At 48.1% G+C, this 26200-nt stretch overlaps 1 protein-coding gene across 4 annotated transcripts in view; it reads right to left on the bottom strand.

Moving 5' to 3' along the window:
* The window catches only part of IGSF3 (immunoglobulin superfamily member 3), a 97122-nt gene that overhangs the window by 37098 nt on the left and 33824 nt on the right, over positions 1-26200 (bottom strand). For all 4 annotated transcript variants that reach the window (XM_046003812.1, XM_046003827.1, XM_046003837.1 and 1 more), the window contains exons 3-4: positions 6903-7280; positions 4306-4716 (exon numbers count right to left, since the gene is read on the bottom strand). In XM_046003812.1, coding sequence (XP_045859768.1) covers positions 4306-4716; positions 6903-7280 — 789 coding nt within the window. The remainder of the gene's footprint in view (positions 1-4305; positions 4717-6902; positions 7281-26200) is intronic.

Raw genomic sequence — 26200 nt, 5'->3', positions numbered from 1 at the left:
CTCCACCAGTCACCACCTGTCAGATCAACTCTCGAGAAGGAGGGAGAGGGAAGTTCTGCTGAAAGTGAATGACCTCTGAGATGATCAGTGAAGCCAAGCACCCTCCAGAGAGCTGGCTGTCTGACCGGAAAGGAGCGGTGCTCAGAGAAGGAAAGGCTCATTGCCACAAACAGCGTCCCATAGATGGTGAGACACTCACTGCCCCTCATGGGCACCCATGGCTGAAGTGGGGGCTGAGATGAAGGATGAAGGTTTGCAGAAAACAGAACCACGGGGCCTTGGGTAGAAGGGCTGGAGCTAGGTCCCTCCTTCTTTCAGGTCTAGCTCTGTCCCCCTGAAGACGGGAAATCACATCCAGGTATGTTTGAATTCCTTGTAGACCTGTTGGCTCTGACCTCGACTACCTTCCTTATGCTGGCATTTCCAAGCTTCTACCACTAACTTTATGACCTTTGCCCCATTTTTGTCCCCCTGTCCTATGCACCCTTCGAGCAGATAAGAAATTCTACTTTCTCTGAGAAATCACAGGGATCACAAGTGTGCATCTTTGACATCCTCTTTTCTAGTCCAAACTCGGCTTTTCCTCTCCCTGTTCCTGAGGCTCTCAACAACCTCCCCTCATTCTTCAGCAAATTAACTCCTTCCTTTAGGATCCCAAATTCCTGACAAAGCAAACCCCAATCAACGACTCCCAAGGGCTCACCTCCCAGGGGACAGCTGCTGCCCTGCTTCCCCTTCCTCAAAGACCCGTCCTACGAGGTGGGAACTAAAGTGAGTTTTGCTCTCTCACCCCCTGCCCGAAAGGAACACACCAACAGGGAACTGTGCCTGTGTTATCGGCCAGATGGTGGCTCTGTGGTAAACCCAATTACAGTCACTTGACATCAGTGATTTTAAAAAAAAGGAAAAAAAAGGCACGCCTTCCAGATAAATGGCACGGAAGGCATGCAAATGGGTGCCTGAGACCTCAGAACTTCCCATTTCCATTTCCTCAGAGTTAGGCTGGCTACACCTGTGGCTTTCTACTTGTGGCAGCCAGAGACTCGTCTACTCCTGTGGGACGACCCCATGGTTTGGTGAAGCCTGCCGTTCCCAGGTTGAAGACACAAGACTTACAGTGTACCACCGCCTTCCTGTGCAGCTGGTCCTTGGGGATGATGCCCAGTCAATTACACCTCCAGAAATTGATTTCTGCTTTTTCCAATGCCTCTCACTCTTCAACTCCCTGAAGTTTGGCTTCTGGCCCCTCTCCCACACTTCACTGTCTTAGCAAATGTCCACAGTGATTCCCCTGCCCACCCTGATCCCCACCCATTGCACCGAAGGCTTCTCTCAAGCAGGTTTCAGTGGGACCCACTCTCCTACATTGGGTTCCATGACACCTTCCTTCCTGATTCTCTTCTTGCTTGACTGACCCCTTGGTTTCTTTTTCTTTCTCACTGAGACCTGCTCCTCTGACCTCTCACTGCTGCTGTTCTCCCGGGCCTTTGCAATTACCACCACATGGGCTCCTCCCAGGCCCTCATCCCTCCCAGGCTCAGCACGGACAGTGCTTTTATGTACTGAACATCTCTGTAAGCTTCTGCGTGAAGGATGGAGTCCTGGACTGAAACGGACAAAAACTGAAGAAAAGACAACCAGGGCTGCCACCGACCGGGAAGCAGAGGCTTTGAAGTCCTGCTTCAAATACCTTTCCTTCCCCCGCCCTCCCCATCCCAATTCAAGGAATCACCCAGAGCCCTGGCCTCAGGGTGCCCAGTACGTGGATTCCCGCTCCGTGTGGTGCTCCCCATTCTTCTGTCTCTAGCACCCGCTGCCTGCTTTCCAGACTACCGCCCACCCACCCTGGTCTCAGAGCTCTCTCCTACCCGGTCTCTCCACGGCAGGACCGACCTGTTTAATCAACCTCCTTCTGGAACCAGAACTCATTGTGTCACTCCTTGCTTTAAAATCTCTATTTCCCCCTACAAGTGTCTGCAGCAGTGGTTTTCAAACAGTCCTCGGGAGGGGGCGGAGGAAAGGGCAGTTTCTTTATGTAAAATCTTCTGTTGCTCAATATAGAAAACATTTGGTTGAGGCCAGTGAGGGAACACTGTGGCCCTCAGCGTGCCTTCCTCCACCACCTCCTGGCAGGCACCTCTAAGGGGGCTCCCAAGATCCCAAGAAGGACAGCTTGCAAACACTAGGGCTATGGAGTCAAGGCCGAGCTCCGCACTCCAGCACATGGGGCCTCAGGCCTCCTCTCGTCACTCATTTCTGGGCCTCAACCTCTACCCATGCCGGACTCCTGTCTGCTGGCCAAACATGGGACACATTTTTGTGCCCTTAAGCTTGCCCCTCTGGTGTCTCCTCAAGCTTCAGACTCAGCTCCACTTGCCCAATTTGCTGGTTTTCCTGGATTCGCCTTCACTCCCCCATCCAGGGAAAACTTCAGGTCGCCAGGGCACTGCTTATTCACTGTGTCCCAGAGCACCGTCCACATAGCATCACAGACCTCAGGACACCCCACTGAGCCACCGGCCCTCACAGCTGCCCCTTCCCTGAGGGCAGGCCCCAAGAGCTGTTCATCTGCAAATCCCCAGCGGATCTCACCGGACCTTCACCGCTGCAGAGACTCACTGAATGTTTACCAAGAGGGACTAAGGGAAGGGCCGAGATGGGGCTGCGATCGTTGAGCCTGAAAGCTTGGGGGCACCGAGTAAAGGCATCAACTTCTTTTTGCATCGAGTTTTCTCTTGGCTGGCTTCGTCTGAATACATTTGCTGGGCAAATTCAAAAAGTCCTAATCCCAAATTGGTAAGATTAAAATAAAGAAGATTAACTGATGCCACCTAATTTGAAAGCATTAAGATTCAAAATTTGGTCCAGACTCCTGAAGCTGATCTTAAAGCCAACCAGAAAGGGAAAGGATAAATACGAAATGAAGTGCCTTCCCCAGAAGTCTTAGCCAGAAGATCCAAAAGCTGCTAACGGCTCTGGGCCCGACAGAGCAAATAAAGCACTCTCTTTCCCGGAGCCGATCCTTCTCATGAAAGCCCATCCGCTGTCCAGAGAATCCCTTCTGCCCTGTTACCTGTAGAGCTGTGCTGGACAACACAGACAGCAGAAGAATCACCTGGGATGTGTACTGGAAATCCAGCTTCCCAGGCCCCCCAGCCCCGCCCCAGCAGCCTGATTCAGGAATCCAGACCATTGGGTAGATTGGAAGCACTACTCTAGACGGACACAAGAAAAGTGGCAGAAGGCCAAGACCACAGACTGTGTGTAGCAAACAGGACAGTGAGGTCAAGGTCAGGTCCTGAAGATGAGACCCCAAATGTACCACAGCTCATCTCCCATAAACCACACCTCCAACTGCAGCTCCTCCTGGAGATGAGGAACACAGGAATGTCCTCGGGCTGCTTACTGCACCTCGATGATGGCACGATGACCAAAGTCAGGGCACTGACGTTCTCATGGAGGGCCTGCCACTGCCCAGCCAAGGCAGCCCGCGACAGACGTTAGCTCTGATCTGGAGCATGGCTGGACTCGGGGGCACGGGGCAGTCTGAGAGTGTGGGGAGTCAGGGAGGATCTCCGCTCACGGTGTCATCATCTTCTCGCCCCAGCTATAAACATGTCAACTCAGCCTCCTCAGGGAGCCCCCTTTCCAGGTCTTTCACCAGTGAAAGCCCTTATGGGAGAATCTGATACTCGCCAGGCTGACCTCGATGCCCTGCCCTGGGACTTCTCCCAGGGCCCCACCGAAAAGCCACTGCCCTCACCATCTGCCCCACCACTGAGTTACTTTGCAGAACTTCTGAGGAACCCTTAAGTAATACGTGATAAAGCATTCTGGAAATTATAAAACACCACCAAGGACATAGTATTAATATAGAAAATAATAATTTAAGCCAAAATTTCCCTAGATCATAATTTCAGACTTCTGATGGAAGGCTCATAATCTCAAATGTCTTCTACAAATAAAATAGGACTGGTCACCGAAACAGGTAATGTCATCAAGGGGGGGGGCAGCCCCTGGGAACCCAGTTCAATAGATACAAAACAGTTTATGTGAAATCTTCCAATTTTTAAAAATGAACCTGTAATTCAAGAAAAAGTATCAAATACCGCGTGGGTCCAAGAAACCCTGTCTGTAAGCCGAATTTGGGCTGGCTGGCTACTCTCCAAGAGTCACTAGAAGGTCAGATTTTAGGCAGGCCCCTCTATGTTCCTAGTACTTTCAGAGGTCACCAGAGAAGGAGTCTGCACCTTCTCCCAGCATCAGACAACCCTTCCCACCAGCAAGAACAAGAGAGAGACTGACCTGTGGGCTGGACGTTGACCACAGTCCCCTCGGACCGCTTTCGGGTCATGGCGTACCACGAGCCATCCGGGTCCTGGATCCACTCGGCAGCCTCACAGTAGAACTCGCCCTGGTCGGAGGGCTGCAGGTGGAAGACGGTGAGGCGGAACGTGGTGCTCCCCAGCTTGTCCAGCCGCACCTCCCCCAGGCTCTGCCTCTGGGCGTACTCGCTGCTGGAGTGCAGCACGAAATCTCGGCTCAGGGCAATGACCTCTGCGGGCTTCTCACCCCCTCGCTGCCGGAGCCAGGCCACTGACAGGTGGCTGTGCTGGAGCGTCTCTGTGGTCACCTCACACGTGAGCTCCAAGGGGTCCTGCTCCACTTTGTGCAGAGTCTGGGGCACGGCCGTGGTCTGTAGGGTGTCAGGAATCACTGCAACACAGAAATGTCCCGGGCGCATGGTCCCAAAGCTGCAGAACCTCACCCTTGCCAGGGGGCCAGCCACTGACCCCGCACGGCCAGTCACCGGGAGGCCCCGGTCAACCCCGGATGGCACAGAAACAGAAGGAGTTTCCTGCATGGATTTGGACTGCAATTTTTTGGCACTTAACGCTTACCTGTTTGGTATTTTAATAACACTTGGCTAACATAGGCGGGATGTACTTCGTTTTCTCGTAGTAAACGAACTCCCTAAAAATACCGTGTCAATAAGAATTCTTTTTTAGGCCAAATGAGATTTTGTTGTTCCTTCTGGTACTGCTTCAAGATACTTTTGCTTGGCTTCTGACCGATCCTCCAAAGGAAATAGTTCCTAGAAGTTGCATTTTCACATATCTGTGCACCTTGCTGACTTCCTCCCCTCTCACTGCCCCACCCCCACATTCTCCCCCACTCACTTCAGCAATGCAATGCTCTAGCAAGGCTACATTGAAAAAAAAAAAAAAAAAAGAAAGAAAAGAAAAAAAAGTCTTTGGCAGAGGAAAGCAACAACAACCTTGATCATCAGGTAGGTGGAATTTTCCTGTAATTCATGTGTTAGAGGGGTCCATGCTGGAAGGAAGCCTCAGTTCTGGCAAGTGAGAACATGGCCCCATGGCCCCTTGGTCAGAACTATACTCTGGGGGTGCCTGGGTGGCTCAGTGGGTTAAGCCTCTGACTTAAGCTCAGGTCATGATCTCAGGGTCCTGGGATCAAGCCCCACATTGGGCTCTCTGCTCAGCAGGAAGCCTGCTTCTCTGCTTACTTGTGATCTCGCTCTCTGTCAAATAAATAAATAAAATCTAAAAAAAAAAAAACCAAAAAAAAAACTGTACTCTGGAGACTCAACAACCCCCTTCTTGGCCTACGGCCACCCCAGTCACAACCAGTGTGTGTTTTCTTACTGAGCTCATCTCAGGCCTGGGTCTCACAGGACTGTCGATAGGATACAGACCAACAGAAAGGAAAAGCAAGTTTGGTGTGGGGTGGGGAGGGGAGAATTCAGTGTGGACAGCACTGGGGTGTAATGTTCACCCATGCGGAGGGTCAGCAATAATAAAGCTATTCTGTTTTTCTGCTCAAAACATAATTTCCAAGCAGAACTGTGATAATAAAAATTGGAGATTAAGATTTGGGCGGAAAAACAGACCAGCCTTGATATCGTTGACCCTTCCAAAACAGCAAGCCTGGTGGCCCACAGCCGTCCACACTGAAATCTGTCCCCTCCCCCCAGCAACCTCCAACATTCAGGGGGTACCAGGGCCAAGGGAGACAGCTGGTGCACAATCCCTTGCTTGTGCAGCCGGAGGACCTAGGCAGGGGCTCCAGGTGTGAGCAAGGACCTGCAGGTGCACTCTGCAGGTGCACACGCCTCCTGATTCAGCAACACTCGGCAGGTCTCAGAGCCCCTGTCACTCTGCAGTTTCGCTTCTCTGCTAGCTGATATCCTGTACTCCAGCTCCATCACTTCTTCAGACAGAACATCCACCACAAATGTCCTTGCCTTCGATTTCCGTATCTCCTTTCCCCAGCTACAGGGCCAGTTAACCTTCTCCAAATTCTTAACTCCCGCACTCGATCTTTCGTCTTAGCCCCAGCCTTCTATTTACAAGGGATTTACAAGGGAACCCACAACCTTTGTTCACTCATGCTACTGGTTAACCACTAAGACATGTGGGGAGCTTTGGGTTTTTGTTGTTGTTGTTGTTAAGTCAAGTAAAGTTGCACTACGAAAGCAGGGACTCAGTAATCTGGACTCAGTATTTATTTCCTCCCCTCCCCTACAACCCAATGGTGAATCCTAATCCTTCCTTCTCCCACCCCCAGTGGTGTTTGGAGGTGAGGCCTCTGGGAGGCGATGGGGTCATGGAGGGGGAGCCCTTGGAAAGGGACCTCAGTGAGCTCTCTCATTCCCTTTCTGCCATGGGAGAACAAACGAGAACTCAAAGGTTGGCAACCCAGAAGAGGGCCCTCACCAGAACCAACCGTGCCTGCCACCTTGACCTTGCACTTCCAGCCTCCAGAGCTGTGAGAAATCAATGCTTGTGGTGTCAGCCACCTGGGCTGTGGCATATGGGTATAGCACCCAGAGCAGACTCACTGGGGCGGGATGCCAGCCATGGGAAACGTCATCTCCTTACCCACGAGGTTCATCTTGGCACTGTAACTCCCAAAGTACTGGTTGTCCGTGCTGGGCGTGTGGCACTCATACTCCCCGGCGTCCCGGGCCTGCAGGTCGGTGATGTGGAGCAAGGCCGAGTTCCCCTGGACCCTCTCCACGTAGATCTTCCCCCCGCGGACTCGCTGGGTGTAGATGGCGTAAGGGAAGGAGGAGTCCACGGTGCTGACGATTTGAACCTCCCTTTCTGGGGCAGATGGCAGGTAAATGGACCACTGGAAATTCTGCTCTGAAGGCCCCTGGTAGCCGCTCACGTTGCACCAGATGGTGATGTGGGAGCCCTCCGTGCGGTACAGGGGTCCTTCCTGGACGGCGACATGTCGCTGTGCCAGCACTACACCTGTGGGGGACACACAGACAGGCTCGCTTACTTCCCAGACCAAAACGCAGAGTAGGCAGCTATCTTCAAAAGCGTTTGTGATTTGTATGACATGATCATATAAATAGCTTCCTGGCCCTCTCTGAGGTGCTCTGTGATTTATAAATATTAATTAAAACACTGTGCTAAAGCTCTGTCCTGAATTTGCATATATGGAGATCTGACCAAGCAAAGCCGCAGTTGGTTACTGATTCAACGTCTGAACCCTTGGGAATTTCATTTAGTCCCTCTGTTTGTCATTTGTGTAGCGGCTTTATATCTACTTATTAATGCCGTTTATAAAGTTTTTAATGAAATGAGCAGGAAACGTTGACTCCTCGACACCCATTCCCAGGAAAACAAATAAAAGCAACCGTCCTGCAGTCTGGGCCTATAGGTTGAAGGGAGTCCTGCGGCCCTCGCTTTGGTGCTGCGCCCTTTGTTTTTAGATGTAGCTCTTCCCAGCACAGGCGGTAGAGGAGCCGTTCCTTACCTCCTAGAGCTCCTGCAGGCCACTGCGGCTTGAAGCTGAGTGCACATGAATGTGGGAGGACGGCCCCGATGCCCGCACACTGGCCATGGCGGGAGGGGAGCTGCCAGTCTGGCTGGCTATGCTGCTCTAGGGTCGCCCCTGCCTGCCTTCTCCACGTTCTTCTCAACTGTGCTCTCCCCCATAGACTCGAGAGCGAGGAAAATGGTTTTCATTTCTCATTCCATGCTAGCCTGAGGTTGCTACTGCCTGAGCCCCAGGGCAGGGAGGAGAAGGCACCCCCCACATCTCCTTACCACCGCCCTCCCCACCCCCAGGCCCCAGGCCGAATGGCCTTCCTTCCCTGTAGCAGCTGGGTACAGCAGTGAGGCACAGGGGGCAGGTGAGTTCCAGCCCCTGTTCTGCCAGTAACTAGGACTGGCTGTGTCATCTTGGACAGGCAGCTTTTCCTTTATAGACCTTGATCTCTTCATCTGTAAAACAATTTCTAAGAAGGCTTGGGAGTGGACCAGCACCTACGTTAGGGCTGGCTTTGTCACTTACTAGCTGTGACCTTGGCTTAATTACTTAAAACCTTGGGCCCTCAGTTTTCTCATCTGTAACACCAGGACAATAACATGGGCCTCACCGAGTTATCAGACTCAGTAAGATAACACCCATAGGGGCCCCTGGGTGGCTCAGTGAGTTAAAGCCTCTGCCTTCCGCTGGGGTCATGTTCCCAGGGTCCTGAGATCTAGCCCGGGAGTCTGGCTCTCTTCTCAGTGGGGAGCCTGCTTCACTTCCTCTCTCTCTGCCTGCCTCTCTGCCTGCCTCTCTGCCTGCCTACTCGTGATCTCTGTCTGTCAAATAAATAAGTAAAATCTTTAAAACAAACAAAAGCACCTGTAAAGCCCCCAACACAAGGTCTAGCCCACAGTTACTCTTTAGTGCAGGGCTGCTAGCTGAAAGCCCCTCCTGGCTGGAACATTCTGCAGCGCTGGATCCATGGGTTTGGCCAGACATCCCCAAGGACAACCCAAGGGCCCTGGACAACGACAGCGTCTCTGGCCCACCCACCTCCACCCACAGCAGCAGCCCCCTTCCACGGTCATCACATGACCGTGACATGACACGTTCCCCTCTCCCTCTCTGAAAAGGAATCCAGCTGCCCAGATGTGAACCGATCTGATGGGGATCCAGCTGGTGAGCAGCCCGGACAGCTCGAGGACACAGGGACACAACTCGAGGCCAGTCAGGGGCTGCACTTGGGAGGGGGCAGGGTGGGCACCTCCGAGCAAGCTGGCCTCAGCTACAGGATGACAGACTTTACTACAGACTCTAGAAGGAAAGACGGGGGGCTTCCGACCTATAATTCACGGAGACCCTTTCCTCCCAATCCAAGTCCTACCCGGAACTGAACAAATGACGGGGAGGGAACCAAATCAATGGATCAAAGTGGTCTGTGAATGTCACTGATCCATCCTGGCTGACAGCCCTCATTACTACACTGAGAGCCACGGAGGAGACAGCTCATTAGTTATTTTCAGTCTGTGAAAACTGTGGTGTATAACATTTGACTATGTGTACTCTGTCTATGACAACTTAAAATATCTGTATGGTGACATTCTGAATCAAATGTTTGCACTCCTCCAGAAACACAGAACTCTGAAAACAATCTAACTGCATTCAGAACATTCAGGTCTCTTTGTATCTCAGGGCTTGGGGACACAAAAGCCACAGCCGCTTGCCAGGAAGGCCACTAGAGGCAGGTGAGAGGGAGCCAGCTTCTCCTTCATGCTGCAGCCACACTGGAATCACCCGGGGACCTTTCCGACACAGCAGGGCCTGGACCCCAGCTGGTGTAACTGGTTTGGGGTGCAGCCCGGCCAGTAGCAATTATAGAAATCCAAACGCATGGCACGGTCGACAACTGCTGCTTCCATGGGTCTCTATGTGCTGGCAACCAGGTGTCCAGATTTGGGAGGCCATCTCCTCCCTTCTGCAAAGACTCTCCATGAATCTGGGTCAAGAGAGCATCACTCTTCTCTAGTGAATGGGCGCAGCAGAGGCCCGTCCGACGATGCTGGCTCTCCTCACGTGAGGCAACCCGGAGCTTTAGCTAGCCCATGCTCTCCTCACAGACCTTACCACAGCATTCAGCCGTCAGATCACACACGTCACCCCCTGGAAAGTAAACAGCGTGAAGCAGCCTTGATGAGCTGAGGCATCGGGGTCAAACTAACTTGTCCAAGCCCGAAGCAGGCTGCAAGCAGCCTTGTTGAACAAACAAATAAACAAACACCGGGCTGGACTTGAACCACACACATTCGGCCACACTTGTTCATTCAAGATCTCCTTCATTTCCTTCCTGCCCCACAAAGGGCCTCTGGTCCCTGAAAATAACACCGTTCTTAAAGAGTGGACCCTAACACAGAAGTAGAAATTACATTTTCCTTCTCAGTTTAATTCCCTTTCTGCACCCCGCCCTCCACATTTCCTATTCCTGGCACTGCCCCCTCATTTTCCGAGACAGCACCATGTCTTCAAAGAGACCCAGGTCCCCTACCTGGCCAAGGCCTGCGCTGGCCTCGAGGCCCCTTCCATCTTCCCTCTCCGCCTAAAACAGGAGACTCCTCCTGGGCAGGGATTACTTTTTTTTAGTGTTATTGCTTTTTTGCACTTTAGACATTCTTATATGTTTTGAATTACTTTGCAACAAGCAAATACCACTTCTGTAATTTAAAAAGAAAAGAACAAACATACACAGGGTCATATACAGCCATCTAAAAAGGACTGAATGCAAAAGGCAGAAAAAGAGTGGAAGACAAAAATAAAAGCAAGGAGCAAAGGCTACAAATACAAAACAGTAATGTGTGTGGTAGATATTAATACAACTATATCAGAAATCACTCTGGACGTCAATCAATGGTCTAAACGTGCCAATTAAAAGGCAGATTGTGAGAGTGGATCAAAACATATGAGCCAAAAATTAACAAGTCAGGAAATGACAAATGCTGGTGAGGATGTGGAGAAAGGGGAACCCTCCTACACTGTTGGTGGGAATGCAAGCTGGTGCAACCACTCTGGAAAACAGCATGGAGGTTCCTCAAAGAGTTGAAAATAGAGCTACCCTATGACCAGCAATCACACTACTGGATATTTACCCTAAAGATACAAATGTAGTGATCCGAAGGGGCACATGCACCCAAATGTTGACAGCAGCAATAGCCCAACTATGGAAAGAACCTAGATGCCCATCAACAGATGAATGGATAAAGAAGATGCGGTATATATACACAATGGAATACTATGCAGTCATCAAAAGAAATGAAATCTTGCCATTTGTGATGACGTGGATGGAACTAGAGGGTATTATGCTTAGAGAAATAAGTCAATCGGAGAAAGACAACTATCATATGATCTCCCTGATATGAGGACGTGGAGATACAACGTTGGGGGTTTGTGGGGTAAGAAAAGAATAAATGAAACAAGATGGAATCGGGAGGGAGACAAACCACAAGAGACTCTTAATGTCACAAAACAAACTGAGGGGGGCGGGGGGTAGGGGGATAGGGAGAGGGTAGTGGGGATATGGACTTTGGGGAGGGTATGTGCTATGGTGAGTGCTGTGAAGTGTGTAAATCTGGCAATTCACAGACCTGTACCCCTGAGGCTAATAATACATTATATGTTTATTAAAAAATTAAATAATTTTTAAAAAAGAAGAAATCATAGAGCAACACAGTGTTTGGCGCAGTCATGAGAAAGCACTCCATCAATTTTCACAATTTTAAGCATAATGTCAATGCTTAATATCAAATGAGATAATAATGTGGAAGTATTCTGTAAAGTGGTACAGGGCTGTACCCATTGTTGAGAGTTTCCTCTACATAAATGCCTCACATTTCTTTGATGCCATAGTGACAATAGTCCAGTGTCATGTTATTGTAACTGAAGGGTAATTCTCTGTATATTTTGTCTGTTGAAGGCGTGGATAGAAATTAATTAAGCTCCCTTCACTCTACAAAAAAACAAAAACAAAAACAAGACACACAAGCCAATATATAATATCTTATATATCTTGTAGAGGTTATATATCTACAAGAAGTCCACTCTAAATATAAAGGCGCATATAGATTATGGGTAAATGGATGGAGAAAAATACCCCATGTGACCACTAACCAAAAGAAGCAGGGAGGCACCTGGGTGGTTCAGTGAGTTAAGCCTTTGCCTTCGGCTCAGGTCATCTCAGGGTCCTGGGATCGAGCCCCACGTCGGGCTCTCTGCTCAGCAAGGAGCCTGCTTCCCCCTCTCTCTCTGCCTGCCTCTCTGCCTACTTGTGATCTCTGCCTGTCAAATAAATAAATAAAATCTTAAAAAAAAAAAAAGCAGGAGTAGTTCTATTAATCTCAGAACAGATTTCAAGGTAGAGAAAGTTATCACCGATGATGAAGGACATTACATAATTCTCCACAAAGACATAACAATTCTTACGAGTATGCACATGACAACAGAGCATCATATGGATGAGGCAAAAACTGATAGAACTATACGGAGAAATGGATGAATACACTAGCAGAGCTGGCGACTTCAGTACCCCTCTCTCAGAAATGGACTGCTCCATCAAGCAGAAAATCAGTAAGGATATAGCTGAACTCAACAACACCATCAATCAACTGAACGTCACAGATGTCTATTGACCACTTCATCCAACAGCAGCAGAGTACTCATTCTTCTCAAGCTTGCATGGAACAGTCTCCAAAACAGACCACATTCTGGGCCATAACACACACCTTAGCAAATTCTGCATTAGCAAATGCAGAAGACTAGAAATTGCAGTGTCTGCTCGCAGACCACAGTGGAATTGTATAACAGAAAAATAACTGGAGAATCCCCAAACATGTGGATATTAAACAACACACTTCTAAAGAACACCTGGATCACAGAAGAAATCTCAAGAGATATTTAAAAATATTTTGAATTCAATGAAAATGAAAGCACAACTTACCAAAATGTGTGATATGCAGGCAAAACAGAGCTTAGAGGGAAATTTATATCGTTGTACACATGTATTAGAAAAGACAAAGTCAAAAGCTCTTCTTTGAACAGATCAATAAAATCTATAAGCCCCTGGCCAGGATAACTAAGAAAAAAGAGAAAGGACACAAATTATCTAATATCAAAAATGAAAGAGAAGACATCACCACAGGGCCCACGAAAATTAAAAGGATAATTAAGGAATCCTATGAACAAGTCTGTGCCTACAAATTTGATAACCTACATGACATGGATCAATTCCTTGAAAGACAGAATCTGTGAAAGCCCACATGAGAAACAGATGATTTCAACAGACCTATAGTCCTATCAAAGAAATTGATTCAGTAATTAATAACCTTCCAAAGCAGAAAGCACCAGGTCCAGATGAGTAAATTCTATTGAACATTTAAGGAAAAAAGTATGCCCACTCTCTACAATCTCTTTCAGAAAAATAGAAGCAGACGGAACACTTCTTAATTCATTCTATAAGGCCAGCACTACCCTAACACTCAAACTAGACAAAGAAATTCTAAGAAAAATACAGACCAATATCTCTCATGAGCATAGATGCAAAAATCTTCAACAAAGTATTAGCAAATCAAACCCAACAATATATAGAAAGAATTATACACCAAGATCACATAGGATTTCTCCCAGGTATGCAAGACTCGTTCAATATTTAAAAATCAATTAATGTAATCTATCACATCAATAGGCTAAAAAAGAAAAATCACATGATCATATCAAGAGAAGCAGGAAAAGCATCTGACAAAATAGAACAATATTCATCATAGAAAGTTTCAATAAAGTAGGAACACGGGAATTTTTCCAACTTAATAAAGAATATCTACAAAAAACCTATAGCTAACAGCAGACTTAATGGTGAGAAACTCAAAGCTTTTCCACTAAGACCAAGCACAATGCAAGGATATTCCTTTTTACTACTACTCCTTTTCAATATCATACTTGAAAGTCCTTGCTAATGAGATAAGGCAAGAAAAGGAAATAAAAAGTATACAGAGGGGGTGCCTGGGTGGCTCAGTGGGTTAAAGCCTCGGCCTTCAGCTCAGGTCATGATCCCAGGGTCCTGGGGCTGAGCCCCACATCAGGCTCTCTGCTCAGTGGGAAGCCTGTTTCCCCCTCTCTCTCTGCCTGCCTCTCTGCCTACTTGTAATCTCTGTCAAATAAATAAATAAAATCTTAAAAAAAAAGTATACAGTTTGGGAAGGAAGACATAAAACTGTCTTTATTAAGAGATGACATGATTGTCTATATAAAAAAACTAAAGGGACTGACTAAAAAAACAAACAAACCCTGGAACAAAAGGAATTTGAAATTTTGAAAACACAATACCATTTACATTAGTACTCCCAAAATGGAATAGTAGAAATGTAACAAAATATACAGAAGATATATATGAGCAAAGGTACAAAACTCCGATGAACAAAATCAAAGAACTAAACAAATGGAGAAAAATTCAATGTTCTTGGATAAAAGGACTCAATATTATCAAAATAACAGGTCTTACCTGCTTTATCGATTGAATGCAATTCCAATCAAAATCACAGTAAGTTATTTGTGTATATCAACAAACTGATTCTAAAGTTTATCCGAGAGGCAAAAGACCCAGAATAGCCAACACTATAACGAAAGAGGAGAACAAAGCTGAAGGGCTAAAGCTATGCAACTTTAAGACTTACTATAGAGTAAGAAAACAGCATGGTATTGGAGAAAGAAAGGGCAAATAGATCAATGGAATGAAATGGAGTCCCATAAATACTTCACTGATCTTTGACAAATGGGCAAAGGCAATCCAATGGAACAGAGATAGTCTCTTCAACAAATAGTGCTCACATGACTGTATAAACACATGCAAACAAATAAGCAAAAAACCCAAATCTAGACACAGACCTTTTTCCCTTCACAAAAACTAACTCAGAATGGATCACAGACCTAAATGTAACACGTGAAACTATAAAACTCCTAGAAAATGACCTAAGAGGAAGCCTAGGTGAGATTGGGTACGGTGATGACCTTTCAGATACAAACATTAACGGCATGATCCATGAAAGAAATAATGGATAAGTTAAGTGCTCTTAAAATTAACTCCTCCTGTACTCCTGGGGCTAATAATACATTATATGTGTATAAAAAAATAAAAAAAATTAAACTCCTGCTCTGTGAAAAACAAAATCAAGAGAATTAGAAGACAAGTCACTGACTGGGAGAAAATATTTGCAAAAGACACATCTGATAGCGGACTGATAACCAAAATAGATAATGAACTTTCGAAATTCAAAAATAAGAAAAAAAATGATTAAAAAATGGGCCAAAGACCTTAAGAGACACCTCACCAAAGAAGATATCAGATGGCAAGAAAACGTATGAAAGGCTGCTCCACATCTTGTCACCAGGAAAACAGAAATGAAAACAACAAAAAGACACCACTCCACACTTGTAAGAGCTGCCCAAATCTGGAATACTAACATCACCAAACGCTGGGGAGGACTTAGAGCAAGAACACTCATTCATTGCTCATGGGGATACAAAACAGAATAGCCACTCAGAAAGACAGTCTGGGGATTTCTGACAAAACTAAGCACACTCTTACCATATGATCCAGCAACTGTACTCCCTGGTATTATCCAAAGGTGTTAAAAAACTTATGTTGCTACAACAATCAATACATACATGTTGATATCAGCTTTATTCATAATTGTCAAAAGTTGGAAGAACTCAAGATGGTCTTCAGTAGAGATCAACAAACGTGGTACATCCAGACCACAGAAGAGAATTCAGCCCTAAAAAGAAACGGGCTTTCAAAATAAATAAATAAAATATACAATAAAAAGAAATGAACTTTCAAAATAAATAAATAAAATAAATAAATAATAAAAAGAAATGAGCTTTCAAACCATGAAAAGGCCATGAAAGACCTTTACACACAAATAAGTGAAAGAAGCCAATCAAAAAAGGCTACACGTTATGTGCTTCCAACTATGTGACATTCCACAAGAGGCCAAACTATGGAGACACTAGAAAGATCAGTGGTTGCAGGGGGCGGGGAGATGAACAGGCAGAGCACAGAGGATTTTTAGGGCAGTGAAAATACTCTGTATGATACTGTAATGATGAACACGTTTTATTACACATTTATCCAAACCCACAGAGTGTACCACGGAGGAAGGGTGAACGCTAGGGTAAACTACGGGCCTCAGGTGACTCTGCTGTGTCAATGCAGGTTCATCCTGGGTAACCAACGTGCAGCTCTGATGAGTGATGTGGGTGATACGTGAGGCTACCTATGAGTGGAGAAAGGGGTGTACAGAAAATTTCTGTATCTTCCTCTCGATTTTGTTGTAAGCCTAAAAAAGTAGAGAGAGAAAATACTAGGTAAAATGATGGCAAGTGATTTTTATTTTCTTTTTTTCCCCCACCCTTGTTTCTCTGCAAAGAGTATATACTAGTTGCATAAGTAGGAAAAAAAAATTTAACCAAAAACAAAAGTAAGGTATGACTGCTGTATAAAATTTCTTCTGTATTGACTAATATGGTAAGATAAAAAAAATACATACTTGGTTTTTGTCCCTGGTTCCTGGCCCAGAGTTCCTAAAACCCTTGGAATTTCCCAAGTGATAGCAATGTCTTTTGTCATTCATAAAGAGCCCCTTTTGCCCCCAAGGAGTGATGCTAATGATTTAAAGCAGGCCTTTGACAGTTTTAAGAGAGGAGCTGGCCCAGCTTAGAGAGCTGATACTTTCTACCCCACCCCACATACTCCAGGGAGGAAACAGGGGCAAGAGACTGAGTTCAACCACCAATGACCAATGATTCAACGAACTATGCCAGTGTAATAAAACCCCATATAAAACCCCTAAATGACAGGGTTAGGAAAACCCTGGAGTCAATGTAGGGAGGGTGGTGTGCCTGGAGAGGACAGGGAGGTTACCCTCCATACCTTGCCCTCTGCTCTGACTGGAAATGCAGAACGCTGGAGTATGACTCCCAAGGCTAGGCGGGAAAAGACACCAGGGTTTCTGCCTTGCTCTCTAGGACCACAGACAACATGTCAGGAGGATATCAAAGCAGCCCTCAGGGCAGGTCTACCTGAGCGCCCCACCCCACCCCGCTCAAAGACCAGCCTGTAACTGGCCCATGCTGGAAGCGGGTCCTCCAGACCAGTCAAGATGACAGCCCCCCACCAGGAGTCACTGTCAGAGGTGTCAGGTGTCAGAACCACCAGAGGTAAGGGCTCCTGGATTCCTGATGCACAGGAACTGTATGAAATAATGTTTACTGTTATCTTTGTGTGTTTCTGACTTTTTGTATCATTTTAAGAATTTTATTGACAACTACAGTAATTCCTGCTTTCACGGAGTGCACACAGCTTCTCCAATCAAAATTCTTTTTTAAGATTGCACTTTTTTTGGTGGGGGGAAGACAACAATTTTAGGTTTATAGTAAAACTGAGAAGAATTTACTATTGATTTCAGCCTGAAGTGTGGGGGTAATTTGTTTTGCTCCAATATATGACCAGTATCGACACCTGTGAGTCTTAAGATTTAATGAAAAACTGTGTTCGCTGCCCATGCATATGTTTTCTAGAAGAGGGGTCCATCAATTTTAAAAGATTCGGAAAGCAACTCAAGGCCCAGGAAAAGAATTCAGAATATTGCTTTAGAGAGTACATGATCATTAGGACAGGCCATGTCCTTTCAGATTTACTTGTGACCGTCTCCAGTCACATAAACAAACACCAGGTATCTATCACTTCACTAGTTTTTCAAGATCGTGCATGTCCAAGGACGCCCTTTTTCCTTTGTTCCCAGATGAAACTGGCTAGGGGTAGTATGATTCAGGAGTTACAGAGCAGGAGGGGTCACTGTGCCTGTGAAAACTAGCTTCTCATGCATTTTTTTGGAATACGCCTGGGCTTGGGGAACCCACGTCTCTAGGCAAAGGGTCCAACTGCTATGTTCAAGATGCATGACCAAGCATGTCGAAGTGTCAAAGTATCTAGCTCACCACTCCACGTCTGCTCTTCCAGTCGTGGCCTCTCCAGTTATGAAAGCTCCCTCCACACCCAGCTGGTAGAAATTCTACACGCAACCCTGCCACGCTGGCGTATCTCCTTATCCATACGATGGGAACAATGTAAGGCACCGTATCTCGATCTCGCAGGTAGCCCCAGAGATCAGATAGTATTGTGAAAGCCACCCAATGAGTATTTCAAGATTTCATTTTCTTCCGCCCCCTAGGAGATCATCTAAAACCAGGGGAAAAAAAATCTTTGTAACTACAAAAGCATAAAAAAAGAACATCGACGTTTAACTTTTGGCTAAAAATGCAAAACTGCATAGGTAGTAAAATTATGTTTTAAAAAACCCAAAACTATACCTAGAAAAATGACCCCAGAAAACAATGATCCTGGGCTAAATCTTTGAGTGGTGAGAATGCTGGTGACTCTCCCCTTCTCTTTTCTTTTTATTCTCCCATTACTTTACGAGACCAGTGCTCTAACCCCTGAGCTACGGAGCCTATTCTCCCATTACTTTAAATTGGCAAGTCTGTGTTGCTTTACAATGAAGAAAAAGGATGGTAACGACCGGCACTTTAGGGGACCAGACACTACCCTCACAGCTCCACGTCCATCATCTCATTTAATTCTCACACAACGAAGGTTAGTTGATGTCATTAGAGCCATGCTGACCGATGAGGAGCTGTCCTTCCGGGTTAAGCCACTTTCTCAGGACAAAGAATGTGACTAATACTTTTCTTAGTCTGTGGGGCATGCCGAACGTGGGAACATCAGAGTTAAGTGAGAATAAACCACAGACTGGCTTTCTTACCAACCTCATCCTGACAACTGTCGTGGGGAATCTCTAGAGCCTCAAGTTTAAATTGCCAAATGGACCCTCTGCAAGGTGGAAATTGGACCCCATAGAAGCTTCCCAGAATGTAGGTTCCTGAGAGAGAGCAGTCAGGGAGGCGACTCTGGTGACAAGGTCTGGGGGTCCCCACTTGTTGGCCTTCAGCCAAAGGAGGACAACAGTAGAATCAGCGAAAAGGATCCCCGTGTGATCCCCTTCTGGACCAGGGGATGGACAGATGGACAGACACAGAGGTTGGCCCTTGCGACAACAGCCAGCACCTGCTGGACCCCAATGGGGTACCAGACACTGTGCAAGTGCTTTACAGGTATTAACTAACGCATGTCAACGCTCGAAGCAGCCCTGGAAGGACTATATGCTTAGCGACTCCACTTTACAGATGTAGAACCTGAGGCAAGGGATGGAGGAAGCCAGACTGCTCGCGCCCGCACCACCCAAAGCACCTTCACAAGGAGGGTCCCGCTAGGTCAATGTCAGCACCCACGAGAGGCAGCCTGACGGAGGTGTGCATATACACACACACGCAGGAAACCACAGGGACAGGACAGCTGTCTGCTCCACTTCCCCAGATCATGGGCATGAAGACCTCTAGCTCAGTCCTCGTTTCCATCGAAATGTCCCCTGAAACAGCCTCTGACTCCCACGAGACGTGTGTGCAGTGCCGCCACCCAGCAGCAGATCTGAAGAATGCAGATGATTCCAGAAGTTTCTCCTTCCTTGATCTTGCACAGCACAGGCTGAGAGACCTCGGCTGGGACTATGGAAGCTCTCTGTGCCTCAGCATCGCCCCATTTGTAAAGTGACTTAACTGTCACCTTGTCGTTGAAGGATTAAATGAGTTCTTCCTCCAAGATTCTGAGCGCGTGGCCCATCCTAAGTGCTCCACGGGCATGAAGTGGCCGAGTGCCAGAGGGCCTGCAGGGGTGACACGAGCTCTAGCCGTGAACCCAGTTTCTCCCACATGCCCTGGCAAGGTGTATTTTCTTTTTTCTTTTTTCTTTTTTTTTAAAGATTTTATTTTATTTATTTGACAGATAGAGATCACAAGTAGGGAGAGAGGCAGGCAGAGAAAGAGAGAGGAGGAAGCAGGCTCCCTGCCAAGCAGAGAGCCCAATGCGGGGCTCGATCCCAGGACCCTGGAATCAGGACCTGAGCGAAAGGCAGAGGCTTTAACCCACTGAGCCACCCAGGCGCCCCAAGGCCTATTTTCAAACACAGCTCCTGTCCTGGGTGCTCTTCCTCAGTGGGACCAGGCCATCGGGAGTGGACTTTAATCTCCCTCCCTTTGAACCGGGGCAGGCTGGTGACGCTGTGAGTGTCAGGGTCAGGTCGTAGCAAGTAACGCAGCATCTGCTCTGCCACCTGGTGCCCTGTGCGGCCGTGGACAATCTCCAGTGTCCTCAGGCTGCCGGGCTATGAGGAAGCCCAAGGCGCAGGGAGGGGCCTCCCTCCACGCCGTCCACAGCCGGACGGAGCTCACCACCCACAGCGCGCCGTGTACGTGATCGAGCCTTCATAGGACCCCTCAGCTACAAGCAGCCTCCCAGCCTTGAGTCTTCCTAACTGAGGCTCCCGGATAGCAGCACAGAGAGAAGCCATCCCCGCCACGCCCATCCCAATACCTGACCCACAGGTCCATAAAATAGTCTGAAGCAACTGAGTTTTAGAGTAACTGGTTACAGGGCCAAGAGGACTGGAACCTACGCTACGCTTTCAACCAACAGTTTCCAAGTACCTGTTACATGAAGGGGGGCCCAGCCCCAAACTAAGGGAGGGATTAATAAGACATAGTTGTATGCCAAGCTAACAATCCCAAAGGAAATGCACACGACCGATCATTACTGTATAACAGAAGGTAACCACGGTGAGGGGCAGAGTGCAAGGTGAAGATTCCCTCAGAAGGAGACTGCAGGCTTCCAAACAAGCTTCACGGAAGTAGGAGCATTGAATTGGGTCTTGAAGGGTGGGCAGGGAAGTATGTGCCGCATAAAAACACTACCAGGTCACTGCAGGACCAACGAGAAGCCTGTCGGGGGCTCTGGTCACACGACAGGAGAGTAAGGAGTCCCAGGCGGGAAAGGGCACCGAAAGGCACACGGATACAGTCAAAGCTCTCCTCTGGGATAGGGGAAACTGATAAAGAGCCTAGCACAGGAAAAGCAAGGACACAGATCGGGTTTGTGTTTCTGAGTCCTCATTCTGGAGGCAGGTGGAGGACAGAGCAGAGGGCAAGACCCGACGAAGCAGGGAGACCAAACTCACAGTCAAGTGAGACAAGATGATGGTCTGGCCTGGTTTTAAGTTCAAGGACAAAAATATCACTATTCCTTCTCTTTTTTTTTTTTTTTTTTTGGTTTAAATCCCCAGTGGTACCTAAAATAGAGCTCGTCTAAAGATGATGATTAGTTAATGTTACATTATTGATGCCACTTGTAAGGAGGTATGACTACCTGCTACAGAACCAGCAAAGAAGATGGCAAACACAATGATTCACTTCACCCCAAACCGACTTTGATCTCTGTGACATGTGTCCTGCTGAGTCACGACGAGGCTGCCTGCCTGTCTGTCTCCGGTAGGATTCCCAGCGAGTGAGCCCCTGGGCGGGGTCCCTGCTTCCCAGCTGCAGCCTCATTTACTTGGTCCTAAATGCTGAAGCTGCCACCTTAGAATGCTGCTGAACGATGACTTCAAAAATACTTTAAACATTCTAATATTTGCTTCAATTAGAATATTTAAAACAAATGATAATGAAAATATTCTAAGCCTTCAATCTCTTCTGACTACCAGCCATCATCTTGCTTCCCACGTCGACTCCTCAGAGACTAGCACTGCTATGAACCACTCCAGACTTTTCTTAAAAATCCACGTATGTACAGAAATACAGACACAAACAGATATGTGTATATACGTATATAAACATATATATACACAATCATTGAAAATACACAGTATCATTACATAAATACTTTGGTTCCATACAGACACATTCCTTGGTTTTGCTCCCTAATGTTTTTGAGATTAGATATAATTCTAGTTCCTTCCTTTTATATAGCTAAATGGTATCCCCTCCTGGGATTACACTACATTTTATTTGTTCCCTTATAGATGGATATTTACGGGATTTCTCATTGTTTTGCTATAGCCAACACGTCCTCCTCTTTACGCATGCCTCCCACTGGAACTGCACTCCAACGGGTCTTAAGGGATAACTTGCTTTGAGCTTATGCACTCCTTGCTTGCTGACCTAAGTCCCTTGGTCTGGAGCAGAACTAACCTACTTTCCTTGAGATTTGCAGACCACTGGCCTTGAGGAATGAAGGAACAGACCTTCCCAGAAGATAAGGTCTGACTCTATGAAAACAGATGCCCCAGAAGCCAGCAAGTCTGCTCAGGTTCACGTCCACCTCGGACTAACCACCAGGGCACCTGCTTCTCCTGCTCGTGTGCTCCTCTCCCCCTTTATACCTTTCCAGCCTCAACTATACGGGGAAGACAGTCTTTGAGACGTTAGTCCACCACCTTCCCAGGCTGCCGGTTTCCCGAAGAAAGCAAGCTATCCTCTCCCACCATCCCTTGTCTGTCAAGTATTGGTTTTTGAGCAGCAAGCATCTGAATCTGAATTCGGCTCCTGCTCTCCGTCCAGAAGCACTAGGTCTTTGTCCTCTCCTCGACCGAATTTGTGCAATCCCCTAGCTTCTCCCTCTTTAACCACTGAACCCACAGGGGAGAACTGAGCACTTCTAGGAAGTCCATGGCTCTTTCACCCATGATGTGCCTGGCACTAGGACCAGCCCCCAAGACCACAGCCCCCTGCTCTTCTTCCTCAGCCACGCCCCCTCCTGTCACTGAGCCCTCCCACGGCCTTCCACTCCCGGAAAAGGCAGAGCTAATGCCCCAGAGTCCTCCCACCCCTCATACCGCACCCCCTCCCTCCCCCCCCCCCACTCCCATCCCAAGGTCGGCACAGCCCGGAAGCTTCTGGAAAGGCAGATGGGGAAGCCCTGCAGCCTGCCCTCACCCAACCATGTCCACAGCTAAGGTAACAGACCCTCTTCCCAACTGCACCAGGAATGAGGGCAGCATATCCAGGGGAAAATGCTTATAATTGAACAGAAGTACCAGTATTCACCTTCTATTTTCTGGAGGAGAAAAAAAAACAACAACAACAACTAAAAGACGGAATCAGATTACTTGCCTGTAAATGCTCTCCCTGTAATTACCCTACATCTACTGACCACTGTTTCCTTCCATCCGGTTTCAAAGATAACAGAAATGGACTGAGTGTCAGGCAGTTGTTTTTAATAAGAGGTCAACCTCATGGCACAGTTCTCTGGCCGAGTCTGGTGGCCTAGGAGGCACTAGTTTCACGTCAGTTCCCGTAAAAGGACCCTCACTCAGAATCAGCAAAGGCCCCCTCCTCACCACCATGCATTTCATTACTCTTGCAGCTGACATCCTCAAAGGAAACATTCTGGACCTGGAATGCCTCAGTTTCACCAAGTTCTTAGACAGTTTGAGAGGCACCTGCTGGATATCCAAGGAGTCACTTTACTGGCCGTCACCACCGTCCCCCATGAGGAGCAAGGTAACGCCTCCTTGGTTTGCCCCATCACCCCTGTCCTCCGGTTCTTCCTCCTAGAAGCTGGCAGGCTTCCTGTCTATGTCTCCCTTGATTGTCTCGTGGCCCCAGGAAGAAGATGCTAAGCCCCGGTCCTTCCTGAAAAATGCCCAAAGGGCTCCTGCGGATTGCATGAGGAGGTCAGTTCACTGGGGCAGCAAGGAATGCAGGAGACCTCGAGGGCCATGACTTGGGAGGGAACCAGAGGCCACGGCTTCAGGAAGCTCCTGAGAGGTCTACCGTGGCCCTCAACACAATTGTCCCACACCCTCCCCATTGTCTTCCAATGCCAAGGCCACAGGTATACACAGACACACATAAGAAATGGGGGCTGCCCAGCTGCCAAGGGATGTACAAGTTTTGAACGGGTGGTCTTCAGATGGGCCTCAGAGCGGCTTCCTACTCCTGGTGCAGACCCTCCAACTTCCCTCCAGGGAGCATTCCTTGTACCAACCACTGATGCTCTTCTCTCAATTCCGCCCAAGACCACAGCCTTCTCCCCTGGGTTCTCTTGGCCTCGTGGAGGCCGTGTGACTCCCAGCGGGAACCTCTGCACACTGAGGAGCTCTGTTACCATCCATATGTGCCCTGAGCTCAGCGCTTGGGGCTTGTCAGACACTTCAGTATATGTCGCCAATGGGGGAGCCAACAAGCACAGCAGGGTCCAAGGGCCCCTTCTCTCAAGTTAGGAAAAGCCCAGAACATTTGCCTTCAGTCCCAGAAGTACTCGGGCAGCTTCCTCTGGGAGCCAGGCTGGCTTTGCCGGCCGGTCAGGGAAACAGATGCGCTGGCAGCTGAGATGACCATTGTCCTGACTGTGACCATGCTCATAGGTGTGTGGGCCATCCTCTTGGTCGTTAGCCAGATCTGAGCTCAGGGACCCATTCAACTAGCTCAAGTGGGTATGTGTGGGGTGGGGCAGGTAGGACAGGGGACACCATGGACGTTCAAAACAACCCAAGAGTATGGGTCACAGTCCTTAGAAGTCCCAGAACTGGAAACCCACATGACCTAGACTACTTCCTCAGGGCAGCTGCATTCCTCTCTGCAAGGATGGGCTTCCTCTACTTGGCCGAAGTTTCTGGGCTCCAACAGTCCAGCTCGCATATGCCTACCGTTACCTGTGCACTCACCTGCAGCTCCCCACTACGGCTCTGGTACACTTTCCCCAGACAGCAACCTCAAAGGCTCCGGTGTGGATCTGGGGGGTTGTATATGACACACACTTCACCCCACCCAGGCCCAGCCAGACTTGACCGGGTGGGCTTCTATATTCCATTATCTAGCGTACAACCACTGCCCCCTCGGTCCCTGCTTCAACTGTGAGCAGCCAGGCATCCTGAAATATGTCCAGCACACTAACAAAGAATCAACATCCACACTCAACTAAAAATTAATAGTCAAGTGCATGGACACCGCCTCTGGGGATTTCCCAAGCCCCTGTTACCTCTATCATAATAATTCACAGCCATTCCTCCTCTCAGCTTTGACTTTCATTGTTGGTGGTTCAGTCTCCTCCTCTGAGGGCCGCCCTGGGGATGCCTCATTTTCCAATTTAATTCAAGGAACACGCTTTGAGCAGGACTGTCACAATGGAGTGAGCAGCAGGTCCCTTGGTTGTTCTTACCGGAGCCAGGAACACATAAAACACCACTCTGCCGCAGCCCAGAGACAGGAACTGGGGAGTTCGGAACACAGCCCTGGGAGGTGTGTGGGGCTGTGCTGGGGGAGAGCAGAGGAGCCTTCCAAAGGGTGGTAGAATGAGGAGCAGCACACGGCGGGTGGGGATGGAGGTCTGCAGAAGCGGGGAGAGGTCCAGCCAGAAGGCTCTGTGACAGAAATGACAGCCCTTCTCCAGCAGGTGAACTATTACACAGTCATCAAAAATCACAGAGCAAAATATTATGAACCCCTAAACAGGTCCGAAGCATTTTACTAAGTTAGAGGAGGAAAAGGCTCTAGAGGGTTTACAAGTGTTTTTATCAAGAACCGCTTACCCCACTACCTATGTATGGGGAAAGTGCCGGGCCAACACACAGGAAATTGCTAAAGGACAGGAAGGTAGTAAGTGACTGGTGTTCTCGGTGTGTTGTGTTTCCTAAGCATTCTGCACTCCGCATGGATTACTCTTGGAAGGAGGACAAGCAGTCACAAAGCATTTCTCAGACTGCCTTCCCCTGCACCCTCCCTCTCCCAGAAAAGGAGTCAGAGAAGGGTGACTGTTATTGTACAGATGAGTCCAAGGCTGGGTGAGTGGGGGAGGCGGGGAGGGAGAGGGGGCCAAGCGGCCTTTGGGGGTGGGGGAGGGGGAAGGGAAGGGCTGAGAGACTGGATAGCAGAATCGGCCAGGGCAGGCTGGCCAGGTGACCTGGCAGGTGTGACAGGTCGCATGGTTAATCAGTTGCCCTCTATTTGAGCTTGGTACTTGCTCAAGGGCCTGGTTGAACAGGTTCGACCTCATCTCCTTTTTTTTTTTCCCCAAGCTATTTAGTCACTTTGCTAAAACTCCTTATTTTCCGAGTTATTAAACTTTCAATTCCGTGTTGATCCATTCCTAGCCCTTGTACACATCTCTTCTGTTTCTTCCAACTCGATGCCCTTGTGCAGCACGGATGGAGACCATGAGCCCTGGTGACAACCATCCTTCCAGGGTACAGAGAAGGCCCCTGAGTGACAGGTGGCTGGGAGAGTTCTGAGAAGGCAGAAGTCTAGGCATCACCATACAGGCTGCCTCTGACTTACCCGAGGCCAAGGATGCACCCCAAGTCCCATGACTGTCTGCAGTTCCCTACTGAAAGAGAGGGCAGCTGCACCAGTAAGGCCCTAGAGAAGCCTTGAGGAAGAGAGATTTCAGGATTGGGATTCTGAGCATTGGCTCAGTGGTCCC

This window comes from Meles meles, chromosome 1, assembly GCF_922984935.1.
Source record: "Meles meles chromosome 1, mMelMel3.1 paternal haplotype, whole genome shotgun sequence".
NCBI lineage: Eukaryota > Metazoa > Chordata > Mammalia > Carnivora > Mustelidae > Meles > Meles meles.
Note: the sequence above shows the minus strand (reverse complement) of the source record. Positions and strands in the feature narration are given on the sequence as shown.